Source organism: Mus caroli, unplaced genomic scaffold (assembly GCF_978045245.1).
Source record: "Mus caroli unplaced genomic scaffold, Mus_caroli_1 scaffold_18, whole genome shotgun sequence".
Lineage (NCBI taxonomy): Eukaryota > Metazoa > Chordata > Mammalia > Rodentia > Muridae > Mus > Mus caroli.
In genome coordinates this window covers 69,939,438-69,952,969 of record NW_028227273.1, presented here as the reverse complement: position 1 = coordinate 69,952,969, position 13,532 = coordinate 69,939,438, and the positions used below count along the sequence as shown (strand labels likewise).

Here is a 13,532-nt window from a genome sequence, read left to right as displayed (position 1 = left end):
AATAAACACCTTAACACTGTGGGCACGATGGTGAGCCTCAGCCATGTGCTGGTGCTGTCTATTGCCTCCAAGGAGATTAGTACACAGAGATCTGTGCTGTGCCCTTTCGTTTCAAGGAACAAACAATGGAGCCACTAATCTAAAACACAAGGTGGTTTTCAGACCATGGTTTGCATTGACCATGCAAAGGATACACAGCTTTTCGTCGTCCTGAAATGTAAAATAAAGTTTCACAAAGAAGGGGTGATCCAGGCGTGACATCACATCTCTCTCTCTAGTTACATACGGAACTTTGTTTTCTTTTATAATATGACGTTTCTCCAGAATTTTAACTTAAGGTAAGAGAGAAGTGAGTTTACTAACATTAGAAAATGTAAACAGACAAAGAACAACACAACCCAGTAACATTTTAAAGGTAACTGGTATAAACTGAAGTTGTCCCAAAACCACCCACCCAAGGTTAGAAGGTTTGGAGACTAACCTTGTCATAGATTCTAAAATCAGCACAGGCCCTGCAACTACCCAGGTTGCCTTATATATAAAAGTGGCACCACCCCTGAGTCCCAGACATACAGCTCACTGGAGTTAGTACTTACTAGCATATTCTCTGGAAGTGGCCAGTTCTCGGGCCAGAACCACCTAGTTTAGGGAGAAAAAAAAAAAAACAAACAAACCATAATGTAACAATGAGATCAGTCTGATAAGTCACTGTCTCCTTGCACAGGCTGCCCAGCCTGCACACACAATTTGAAATTACAAGTAAAGTGACACTGGATTCTGTACTAACACACATCAGGAAGCTACTGTTTGTGTTCGTATGTTCTAACAGTTAACAAGAGCATGATAGCAAACATGAAATGGTCAACAGTGATCATGCCATTGTTTTCAAAAGTTCATAATCAGCCAGCTATCAAAAGTTCTCATAGTACAAAGTATAAATTTAAGAACCAATAGGCATGGTATCTTTAACACTTGGAAGCCAGAGGCAACCCTGCATCACACAGTGAGACCCTGCTTCAACACCCTCTATCCCAAACAAACAAACAAACAAAAATTAGGTTGACTGACGTGTCCTAATACTACCACAAGTGGCTACTAGAAACTCCTTCGGAAAAACTTCAAGAATATGTGTTTTTAGCCAGGCAGTGGCAGTGCATGCCTTTACTCTCAGCACTCAGGAGGCAGAGACAAAAGGATCTCTGAGTGTGAGGACAGCCTGGTCTACAGAGTAAGTTCCAGAATAGCCAGGGCTACACAGAGAAACCTTTATTTAAAAAAAAAAAAACAAAAAAAAAAAAAAAAAGAAAGAAAAGAAAAAAGAAAAAGAATGTGTCTTTTTAATATAGATCCTAATAAAAAGGTGCCCTTGACTTAGGCTTCTCATACATTTGCTGTCATATATTTCATTTGATACATGAACATAGTTATGACTCTACTGTGCACCAAGAAGTAACACAGCACAGAACAAACCATCTTTCCAGAATGTTCTCCATACAGAGCACATCTCTGCCTGTGCTCAGACTCCACCCACTACAGGGACAGAGAACTAGCAAACCCTGGGCACACCTGAAGTACCAGACTAAAAAGAGCTGGTAGGCCCAAGATTTAACCAAAGCCTGCAAGTGGCAGCTTTGTCAAAAACAGTTTTTCTCCAACATGGTCAAAAAATATAAATGGATGTGTTTTTTTTTAAAAGACGCTTGCAATGATGGACTGATAACCAAAGTGCAAATGAAACATGCCCCTAAGGAATCACTGGACCTGGGGAAAAGGCGGCCTGCCTTCTGGTTGTAAGTCACATCCTGTGACAGGGCTCCCTAGAAACAATCCTGGAAAAGCACTCTGAGATGCCCATGCCACCAGGAACAAGGAAGGACTGAATGTATTTAAGTAGAAAGAACCCCAAAAACTTTCTGAAGAAACACACTGTATATACTGACTCCCAGCCAGGAGGGTGAAGGGAGCAGCCTGGAGTAGTTTATTCCCCCTTCAATGGAGATTATATATATATATATATATATATATATATATATTCACATTCCTTCATGGAGACGTATAGATGTTCTCCTATATATAAAAAGGAAAGGAACAGTCAGAAAGCACCATGGTTTACTGGGGGCGTGGGGGAGGTGAGGGGTGTTGTTTTTCGAGATGTAACCTTGGCTGGCCTGGGCTGGAGCTCTCACTTTGTAGACTAGACTGGCCTTGAACTCAGAGATCCACCTGTTTTAGCCTCCTAAGTGATAGGATTAAAGGCATGTGCCATCATGCCCAGCTTGTGATCAGATTTCTAAACTTAGTTTCTTAAGCAGGTTTCCTACAGAACAGAGGCTTCTAAAGACGTGCATGGGATGTGTTGTTCCGTGTCACCAGGGGTGATGTCATTACTATCTTGGATGTGACAGAGTACTTGGGAGCCTGTCTGCTCTCTAGCACTAGTTTCAGGCTCTGCCAAGTGAATATCCTGCTCAATCTGGTAACTCTATGTCCTTTACTCCTCCCCTGGAAATCCAATTTAAGTGTTCACTATTTCAAGAATAGAGAGATGAATCAGTCTGACACCTAATTTGAGATCCAGAGCTACAGATGGCACAGAGCCAGGAAGGAGCCTCCAGCTTGCAGTGCTTTCTTTCCCAGGTGCCTCACAGCATGAGTTCAAAATGGCACTGCATAAGGATGACTGTGCCACCAGGAAGAATGGTGCCTACAGCCCTGTGAAGGTAAATATAAAGAATAAACTGAGGAAAAGAAGAACTTCAGCAGACTATCATCTCTGAGTGAGTGCAACACCCACAGAGCTCAAGCGGTTCTCTTTCTGCAAGGTGTGTCGAGGACCAAAGACACAGGGAGTCATCTTCATGGTTGGAGGATTTTTTTCATAAGGCCACAATCCTTCTATGTTACTTCACCAGAGTTGCTAATTAAGACCTAATTCTTACAATGCAAAAGCCAACAAAGTCTATTTAGGATAAGCTGTTAGAAATGTAAGTAAGCTAGAGTTTATCTTTTTTTTTTTAGAATCTTTCACGAATATAAAAAAAAGAATAAGAAAAAATTTTCAGCCAGTCATGGTGATGCTCATCTTTAATGGGTGTACTGAAAAGGCAGAGGCAGGTAGATCTCTGTGAATCAAGGCCAGCTTAAGCTACATAAAAGCTTTGGGCTAGTGAGGGCTAGGTAGTGACACCTTTTTAAAAAAAAAAAAAAAAAAAAAAAAAAACAACAACTAAATAAATCTTTAAAAAAAAAAATCTAAAGGGCTAGAGAAATGACTCAGGGGTTAAGAGCACTGATTGCTCTCCCAGAGGTCCGGTCCTGACTTCAATTCCCAGCAACCTCATGGTGGCTCACAACCCTCTGTAATGGGATCTGATTCCCTCTTGTGGTGTGTCTGAAGACAGCAACAGTGTACTCATATACATAAAATAAATAAATCTTAAAATAAATAAAAAAGGCAAGAAGAGAACACAATTTTTCATATGGAATCTTCAAAAAGTCAGGTCTAAGGAAGACTGGTTGTTTAAGATGAGCCTCTGGAACTACCCTGGAATGCCTATTTCAGACTGGAGTTGGAACACAGAAATCTGTTTCATTGGAGAATGTTTTGAATTGTGAGTGACCCATACCTGGACCACTCTGCAGCAATACCTACTTAGCCTAGGAGTTAGAACAAAAAATCTGAAGGCCACTCTCCAACAAATACTTACCTTCATAGTTTTAGGCGCTAAAGCAAGCAAACAAGCAAACAAATCTAGGCAAGGGAGGAGGTGTCACTGAATGTTACAAAAGTCTCCAGAGAGATACTAACTCTGATACTAACTTTCAATCTAAGGAACTTTTAGCTTTCTATGGCCTGTCCATTAAGACAGGAAAACACAGAGCATAAATCAACAAATGCTTTTGTTTACTTATTTGTTTTTGAGACAGGCATTTAATATGTTGCCAAGTAGGCCTTGAAACATCCAGGTTCAAACTCCTCTCTGTCTCCGCCTCCTGAGTATAAGAAAAAAAGGTATGGGCCAAAACAGACAAAATCCAGTTTAACCACTGCTTTCTTCAGGTGGTGGCTAGGCTAAGTACACTCTCTCCAAGACTCTAGTGGCATGCACAGCAGCAGACAACCACAGGGGCACAGGGAAGCCAATGCCTAGTCAGGTGTTCTCAGTAGTCTGTGATCCCAAGAGAACCCCGTGCTCAACAAGCAACAGCAGCAGAGGCACATACTCACTGTTGAAAAAGAGCCCTCGCCAAGAATTTTCCCAAACTTGAAGTCTTCAGGGCGTTTCTTGCGAGGCTGTGGTGGCAGCTGGGCAGGGTGCTGCTGCAAGGGGTTGGTACTTGGTCGGGCTTCAGCTGTGGTGCCGTCCATGGTGGATCCCTGCCTGCTAACACCACTAGGAATGCCAGGGGACGAGCCGGGCTCAGTCTGGGACCTCACCATTGATGGGGATGGGCAGGAACATAGCACCACACTGGACTGAATGGGCACAGCGTCATACTGCAGACACAGAGGAAAGAGGTAAGAGTCAAATGGCTCCATTGTCCTGAGCAGATGAACCAAGTATAAGCACTTTATGATACTGCTGAAAGCAGGACAGTACATCTGATCTGGGTGTTCACTGGAGCCAAAGTCCCCCACCACCACCACCCCCATCCCCCGCTCATCTTCAGGTATATTCTCACATCTCTCTCAGCACTACTCCAACCACTCTGCAAGGCCAGGCTAAGGAAAGCAGACATAACATTGTATATACATTTGTAATTCTGGAGTATGTTTACTTTATACAGAGACACCCAATGCTGGCAAGACTTATGCTAAAGCAAGAATACTCGTACAATTATGGCTAGCACCCAAAATGTGTGTTGCTGTTAAAATGCTTTGGGAAAGCAATTTGGCAACTGTCAACAAAATGGTTATAGAACTGTCAATGAGACAGAAATATGAGAAATGAGAGGAAGCACACAGTTAAAGTTGAAAGCATAAGCCAAGTGTGGTAGTGCACACCTGAAACCCTAGCATCCAAAAAGTCATGGCCTCTGAGCCAGCCTAGGCTACATAGCAAGATCCTGCACCAAAAAAGGAGGTGGGAAAGAGTCACTGAGAAAGAAAATAAGTATTCAGAGCTAAACTGGCAGTATGTAAACATTGTACCCACATCTATGCCTTCTCTTCAGCTCTGCCTTTGGCATGTCCTCATAGTGGTGACACTATCCTAACTATAAGACTGAGGAGATATAGCTCAGTCAGTAAACTACTTGATTTATAAGTATGGAACCTAAATTCAATCTGTAGAATTAAGACAAAAACCTGTGGGCTGGGACTAAAGCTCAGTTAGTTGTAAAGCAGGTGCCTAGTATGTATGAGGCCCCGGGTTCAGTAAGTAGTACCTAACTCTCTCCCCAAATCAGTAAAAACAGTAAGAAAAATCCAAGCCTGGTAGTCCAAGCACTGGCAAAGTATAAGCAATTCCTAAGGTGCTAACTGGCCTACCAACTTAAGTCTAATTGTCAAAACTCAGGTCAGGAAGACCTTGTTATATGATTGATTGATTGATTGATTGATTGATTGAAAGATAGATAGATAGATAGATAGATAGATAGACAGGCAGTCAGACAAAAAGCTATATTTTTAAAAAAAAAGGGTAGAGTGCACTATTCAAACACATGTACCACACATCTACACACATACTATCATAAAATGAACTCAGGCTAGGAAGTAGTGGCCCATGCCTTTAATCCCAGCACTCAGGAGTAGAGGCAGGCAAATCTCTGAGTTTGAGGCCAGCCTGATCTACAGAGCAAGTTCCAGAACAGCTAGGGCTATACAGAGAAACCCTGTCTCAACAAAACAAAATAAATAAGTGAATTAATTAAAATCAAGTGAACTCAGCATACCCAAGTTACTTAGGTGCTAGTCTCTAACAGTCCTCCTCACTCAAGAACTCCAGAAAACTTCTATAGCTCAGTTCTAGAATGCTTGCCTAGATTACATGAGAACCCGGGTTCAATTCCCAGCATACCCAAAAGGAAATTTAGAAGCACACAACTTGATGGAGTTAGGTCCTGAAATCACAGTATCTCTTAAACCACTCACCTGTTCTGTAAAATAGTACATCAAGGTTGCCACTGACCAAAAGGTGACCCATTCAAAAACTACAGCAGACTGTTCAGAAAAAAATAAGCTAAATCTAAGAAAAGGCCATACGTCCACATGTTACAAAATAAGGTGGGTTGCTTCTTTTCTTCCTTCCTTCTTCCTTTCTTCCCTCCTCCTTTTCTTTAGCCTAACAATAAAACTCTATGGGCTAAGTAGACTGGTTAATTTATGTAAACATGGCAGTATGTTTGTGTATGATTTAACTAAGACAGACAAGGATGACTGCTTTCTTGATAAACAGAGACAGAAACACAGAACCATAAAGAAGCCGGGGCTCTAGAAACACAGTAGGACAGGTGTGCACACAGTAGCCAAGAGTGAGCAAAGGAAAGCTTAGCCACCAAGAAGAGCTAAAGGAGTTGCTCATCTCAAGATTGCAAAAGGCTTAACAAATCTAGACCGAACATCTTGTGACCTAAACATAATGAGTACGGAGGCAGTGGAGAAGGGAGAGCAGATGGTAACACTGGAGGGTGTTTTGCCTACCCCACAGTGCAGTACGTGAACCTGGGCTCTTGAGAGCAGACTCCCTGGAAGGCCGGAGTAGCAGCAGCATACTTCTAGCTAAGCAACCACTATCAGTAACTCTGTACCTGCTCTGTGGCAGAAGGAAAGGGCTTTTCTTTCAGGTGGCTTTGTTGGATCTATCATCATGCTAGGCAAAGCATAAAAACATGAAGGTGCTGCCGGGAATGGTGGTGCACACCTTTAATGCGAGGCATAGACAGGTGGATTTCTGAGTTTGAGGCCAGCCTGGTCTGCAGAGTGAGTTCCGGGACAGCCAGGGCTACACAGAGAAACCCTGTCTCGAAAAACCAAAAAAAAAAATTAAAAAATATGAAGGTGCTAACCAGACACATTACTAATGAAATATGACCGACCACCTGACTAGAATAAGGATCTAAGAATCTCAGCAGAAAATTAAGTTTTCACTTTCTTGTGTGCTGAACAGTGTTCAAAGTCTCAGTGAAATCTTCAGCAAATGTAGAATTTAATAAGTTGAATAAAAAGGAACACAACAATACTAGCCAAGTATTTTCCACACACACAAAACCTGTTAAACAAGGGACATGGCTTAATGGGTAAAAGCTTGTGCTGTACAAACCTGATTATCTGAGTTTACATTCTTAGAACTCAGGTAAAAACCAGATGTATACTACTGTGTCTGTAATCTCAGCATTTCTATGGAAAGATGGGACGTAGAGACAGAATTCTCCAGAATCCCTTAGAGCAGCTAGCCTTAAGTATGTAGCACAGTAACAGACACTTAAACTCTGCCTCTAATAAGGTAGGAAATGACTACTGACACTTGAGCTGTCCTTTTATCATCTTATATATACCACAGATGGCACAAACACACCCTCACACATGAACACTCACTCACACACACACACACACACACAAATAAAAATAAACTTTAAAAAATTGAACAAGATTACTTTCTGTCTTAGAAATTCAACCTAAGAAAATGAGTTAACAGCATTTTAAGTGTAGATTTAAAAGTATAACAAAAGAAAAATATAGGGGCCACGGGCATGGCTCTACAGGAAAGCACTCACCTAGAATGTACAAGGCCCTGGTTCCCATGCTCAGCACCACTAAGGAAAACAACGTAAAGTCTAATGTTGCTTTAGATATTACAGCAAAATCTAAGAACTGCTCAGATGCTCAAAAGAGAAGTGATAGGTAAATCAGGGTATGCAAACTTAGGGAACATGATGAAGCCCTTAGATATAAAGGTGTAGAAGCATGGTTACTCAACTGGAGGAGCTGGTGAAGGCTGTATTAGAACCACCTATGCCTTTCTAGAATTTTTAGAAGACAAATATGAAATAACTTCTAATTAAATGAAATAAAGGCCAGGAGAATAGTAGCTCAGTGGTAGAATGCTTGTCTAGCACATGGATCCCCAACATTGGTGTGTATTGGGGGGGGGGTGAAATATATGTATAAGGTTGAATAAAACTCGTAGACTCTGTAGAAGAAAGTGATGAGGGTGAGGGTGACAGAACTGGGCATTGGGATTACAGATATTGCTAACATCACACTTTAATAGAACAACAAAACCCAAATTAAATAAATTTGACTTAAGCCTAATGGTTTCAAGCTTTGTGCTGGTGAAAAAGGAAGCAAGTGATTTTCTGTGATGAAATCTTACATGCTCAAGAAGCTAGACTTAGCCAGGTATGGCGATGCACACCTTTAATCCCAGAAGCCAGAGAAACAGAGACAGGCTTCTGTGAGTCTGAGATCAGTCTAGTCTACATAGCAAATTCCAACCCAGCCAAGGCTACATAAGGTCAGTGTGTGCCAGGCAGTGGTGGCACCTGTCTTTAATCCCAGCACTTGGGAGGCAGAGGCAGGCAGGTCTCTGTGAGACCAGCCTAGTCCACAGAGTGAGTTCCAGGACAGCCAGAGTTTTTCTGTGTAGCCAAAGAGCCAAAAAGCAAAGTCAGTATGCTGTGGAAATTTTCAGATATAAACTTTTGGTGTTGTTTTGAGATAGGATTTTATGTAGGCCAGGATGGCCTTGAAATCCTGATCCCACTGTGGATTATAGATATGAACCACCACAAGACATAATTCTCTCTTCTCTGTCTTCCCTCCTTCCTTCCCCTCTTCCTTCTACTTCCCCCTCCCTCCCTCTTGGGGAAACAAAGTGTGTATAGCCCTAGCTGCCCTAGAACTCTCTATAGACTAAAGCTGGCCTCAAACTCAGAAATCAACCTGCCTCTGCTTCCTAAATGTTGAGATTAAAGCTGTGCACCATCACGCCTAACTCAAAAATATAAAAAAAAATTTGTTTTTCGAGACAGGGTTTCTCTGTGTAGCCCTGGCTGTCCTGGAACTCACTCTATAGACCAGGCTGGCCTTGAACTCAGAAAGCCGCCTGTCTCTGCCTCCCAAGTGCTGGGATTAAAGGCATGTGCCACCACCACCCGGCAAAAATATAAAACCTTAACTAGATTGTGGCAAGCTGACTTAGGCTCTGGAAGACCTAACTGTGCACCAACCTATTTCTTGAACCAACGAATCCAGGAAAGGAGCCAAGTGAGCTTCCTGAGACAAACCCAGGGCCTCCCACATGCCAGGCATGCACCCTACCACCAAGCGACACTGAAGTCCACATGCTCGGCATGCACCCTACCACCGAGCGACACTGAAGTCTACATGGAGCCCCAGTAGGGACAACATTGTTTCTTCATAGTAGTCAAGACCCATTCCCTGCAAGGTGCTGAGTGACATTCCAGAACAACTAAGTTCCCAAGAGCCTGCCACAATGGCTGCACAGACAGTATCACAAACTGCAGGCATTCTTCTGGAAAGAGGGCAAGAGGTCACAGAAGAAATGGGCCTGACAGTCCCCCATCAAACTGGTTGTTCTGGGACAGAAGATCTTGATATCAAACACCATTTGAGAGATACAAACAATAAATACTTACACTGCCTTCAGGGAAAGCCATCTTCAGCTCATGCTTCCTGACTGCTAATTTTACAGTTCTGGCCCTTGGAGAGTTCACTGGAAGGCAAACCACTAGAAGCTAACATGGGCCTGTGTTTTTTAAGCATGTGCCTCAAGAACCTTCCTTTCTTTATCATCTGAGTGGTTTCCATGGTTACAATAAAAGCCTCCAGAACAGAAGCTCAGAGAAGAGCACTAGGTCCTGAGATGAGTCGGTACCTGAATTGAGTTCTACTGACCGGTTGTCCAAGCACCTACCCAGAGCAGTGTGACCAATGGCTCTTGACCCCTATGGCAGCTTCTGGCCAGAGTGAGGCTCACTTTACAGAGCACAACCTACCCCAGCAGACTCCAAAAACACCAGGCAGAATGGACTCAGAAAAAGGCAGAGTATTACTGGGCACAAACCCTGCCAACTTCCTTTAGAACCCCATGTACACATGAAACAGCAAGTGCCACAGAAAATATCCAGTTTACCTAAGCAAGTAAATGAGAGAGGTTAGGCGGTGCATGAGAGCTGAGATCTGGAGAACAGGAAATTTGTATTTGTTACTACTGGTAGTGTTTATTTGGGGGAGTGCCAAGAGTGAAACTTAAAACAGATTGAGAAAGCCACATTTTCACTGCAGAATATAGCATCTGATATATCCTTGATTTGGACCAATGCAAAACACATCAAGCCTCACCCCCAAAACACATGGTCAGTTCAGATGTGCCACCAAAGCTACTTTCCCAAGAAAAGTGCCCATGTCCAGTCCACAAACAATTGGCTGGCCAGATTCTGTCCTCTGCAGTGAAAAATGACTGTTCTTTTTTTTTTTTTTTTTTTTTTTTTAAAGATTTATTTATTTATTATATGTAAGTACACTGTAGCTGTCTTCAGACACTCCAGAAGAGGGCGCCAGATCTCGTTGTGGGTGGTTGTGAGCCACCATGTGGTTGCTGGGATTTGAACTCTGGACCTTCGGAAGAGCAGTCGGGTGCTCTTACCCACTGAGCCATCTCACCAGCCCGAAAAATGACTGTTCTTAAAAGCCACACAGCTCCAGTCCAGCTTTGAACTTTTCAATGGAATTTTATTTTAGGTTGAGTGAAGTGAAGAAAAGGCATCAGTATTAGTGTCTTATCTTCACAGCTAGGAAACACTTGGGTTAAATTCTTCTTCTTTTTTTTTTTTTTTTTTTTTTTTCTTTTTTCTTTTAAAAAAGATCTCGGGGCTGGTGAGATGGCTCAGTGGGTAAGAGCATCCGACTGCTCTTCCGAAGGTCCGGAGTTCAAATCCCAGCAACCACATGGTGGCTCATAACCATCCGTAACGAGATCTGACTCCCTCTTCTGGTGTGTTTGAAGACAGCTACAGTGTACTTACATATAATAAATAAATAAATCTTTAAAAAAAAAAAAAAATCTCCAACCCCAGGTTAAATCCTTCTTGGGGGGCGGGGGTGGCTGGAGAGATGGCTCAGCAGTTAAGAGCACTGACTGCTCTTCCAGAGATCTTGAGTTCAAATCCCAGCAACCACATGGTGGCTCACAACCATCTGTAATGGGATCTGATGCCCTCTTCTGGGATATCTGAAGATAGCTACAGTGTACTTATACATATAATAAATAAATAGGCTGGAGCCTATTTGTGATAGGCTCTGGAAAGTATATGAACTATATATAAGTAGGCTCAGGCCGGGCAGTGGTGGCCTTTAATCCCAGCCTTTAATCCCAGCACTTGGGAGGCAGAGGCAGGTGGATTTCTGAGTTTGAGGCCAGCCTGGTCTACAGAGTGAGTTCCAGGACAGCCAGGGCTACACAGAGAAACCCTGTCTTGGAAAACCAAAACCAAAAACAAACAAACAAACAAAAAGAGTACAAATATAAGTAGGCTCAGGCAGACTCCTTTCCTTCAGGTTTCTGACTGGTCTCATTTGTATTCTGGAGTGGCTTGCTGTACTACAAAGAAACAGGGTGCTTTTAGTGGCAGCTAGATACAAATTCTTTTTTTTTTAAAGATTTATTTATTTTTATTATATATAAGTACACTGTAGCTGTCTTCAGACACTCCAGAAGAGGGAGTCAGATCTCATTATGGATGGTTGTGAGCCACCATGTGGTTGCTGGGATTTGAACTTTGGACCTTCGGAAGAGCAGTTGGGTGCTCTTACCCACTGAGCCATCTCACCAGCCCTAGATACAAATTCTTAGGTGTTTCTTTCTTTGCAGTTTTGTGCTAACAGTTCACTTCAGTAATGAATACAATCTTAAATTAGAGAAATACTAGACATAATCTCACAGAAAGTAAAATGCCTAAGACTGGCATTGTCAAGCAGAGTTCCAGCCAAATTTGTGCCAAGAGTCCAAGAGAAGCTGGACCAGAAAGTGAGGAATGGTACCTCGGTGGCACTTCCTCAGGCACAAGCCTGGGTACCTTGCTGAATTAATTGCTGGAGATTAACAGGTGAGAAGGAGATGGCAAGACAGCTGCTTGTCTGGTCCTGTCCAGACAATTGGGCTTCTGGCATCTTTGCCAAGTGGTACCACCTCAGCCTAAATTAGTGTACCCATGCTTTCCCTCTCTGCATCTGGCACCCCTAACCCTGAAACTTGTACCTTTTTCTGCTCTGAGGGGTGGCTATAGAGAGCCAAGCTCCGGAGGAGCCAGCCACAAGCCTCTGGAGACCTGGGTATCCTTGCCTCTGAGACCAAAGTAGGTTCTTAACAAGATCTGTTCACTTTGGGGCCTGATTTATCTGTGTTGTAAGGGTATCCTCTTCTTTCTAGGATGTTTAATGGGGTCACTGCCTCTGTTTGCTGATTGCCATTAATATTTTTTCCCCATGTGTGAGAATACCAAATCTAGTCCTTAACAGGTTTGACCTTAGTTGAGAGCCTCTGGGAAAGAATATTTGCCAGTTTCTCAGATGGAACTTGTGCTGTTAGTACCATGTGTTCCTCTTGAAGGATTGGCCTTTAGATGTGGTCCTACACCTGACAGCCTTATCCAGCAGACATCAGTTCAATCTGCAGTATCCACATGATAGTTTACAACAGTTTATGCCTTCAGTTCCAGGGGATCTGACACCCTCTTCTGGCAACTCCACATGGTATATAGACATATACAGGAAAAACATCCATATATATAACATGGTAAACTTTTAATTTAAAAACTTGTTTTTATGTGTATGGGTTGCTTGTATGTATGTCTGTGTACCACAAACATGCAGTGCCTGTGGAGATCAGAAAAGGGTGTCAGATGCCCTGGTACTGGAGTTACAAACTGCTGTTAGCAAAGTTGTGGGCTCTTGGAACCAAACCTAGGTCCTCTGGAAGAGCAGCCAAGGAGCATCTTAATCACTGAGTCATCTCTCCAGCTGCTGATTTTTAAAATGTTTTATTTTATTTATTTATATATTTAAGTTTAAAGCCATTTGGGAGAAAAGAGTCAGGGAGGGCATATTTCTGTCTGAGTTCAAGGCCAGCCTGGTCTACACAGCAATTTCTAAGCCAGTCAGCGATACATAGTAAAACATAAAATGATGTCTCAAAAATAAATTTAAAAATAAATAGACAGAATGGTCAAAAGTAAAAATAAACTTTTCTTTGAAGATACTTAGCACTTCAATATAAATCAACACAAAACTATATGTCTCTGCTGCTGACACATGTCTGAAGCCATCAGCATGTTGTGGGAAAGTAAAAAATGCTCTGAAGCCTGAGCTAAGCCAATCTGGCATCAGTTTTATAGGCAAGAAATAGGACTCTCCAGTAGTCAGAGGCAGGGTACATATTAATGAAATGCAGAAGTACAATGGGTGGCCCTAAAGAACAGGGGAATGGCACTCTACTTGGAAACACACCACAGAGCAGCACTTTTAGTAAATACCACCATCTACTTCCAACCAAAGAGCCCCAGGATTCTGC

General features: G+C 42.5%; 1 protein-coding gene across 2 annotated transcripts in view; it reads right to left on the bottom strand.

The window, feature by feature from the left end:
• Pdpk1 (3-phosphoinositide dependent protein kinase 1) overlaps positions 1-13,532 on the bottom strand; it is a 78,466-nt gene that overhangs the window by 32,450 nt on the left and 32,484 nt on the right. For both annotated transcript variants that reach the window (XM_021185957.2, XM_021185956.2), the window contains exons 2-4: positions 4,229-4,498; positions 597-639; positions 195-332 (exon numbers count right to left, since the gene is read on the bottom strand). In XM_021185957.2, coding sequence (XP_021041616.1) covers positions 195-332; positions 597-639; positions 4,229-4,441 — 394 coding nt within the window. In that variant the 5' untranslated portion in view covers positions 4,442-4,498. The remainder of the gene's footprint in view (positions 1-194; positions 333-596; positions 640-4,228; positions 4,499-13,532) is intronic.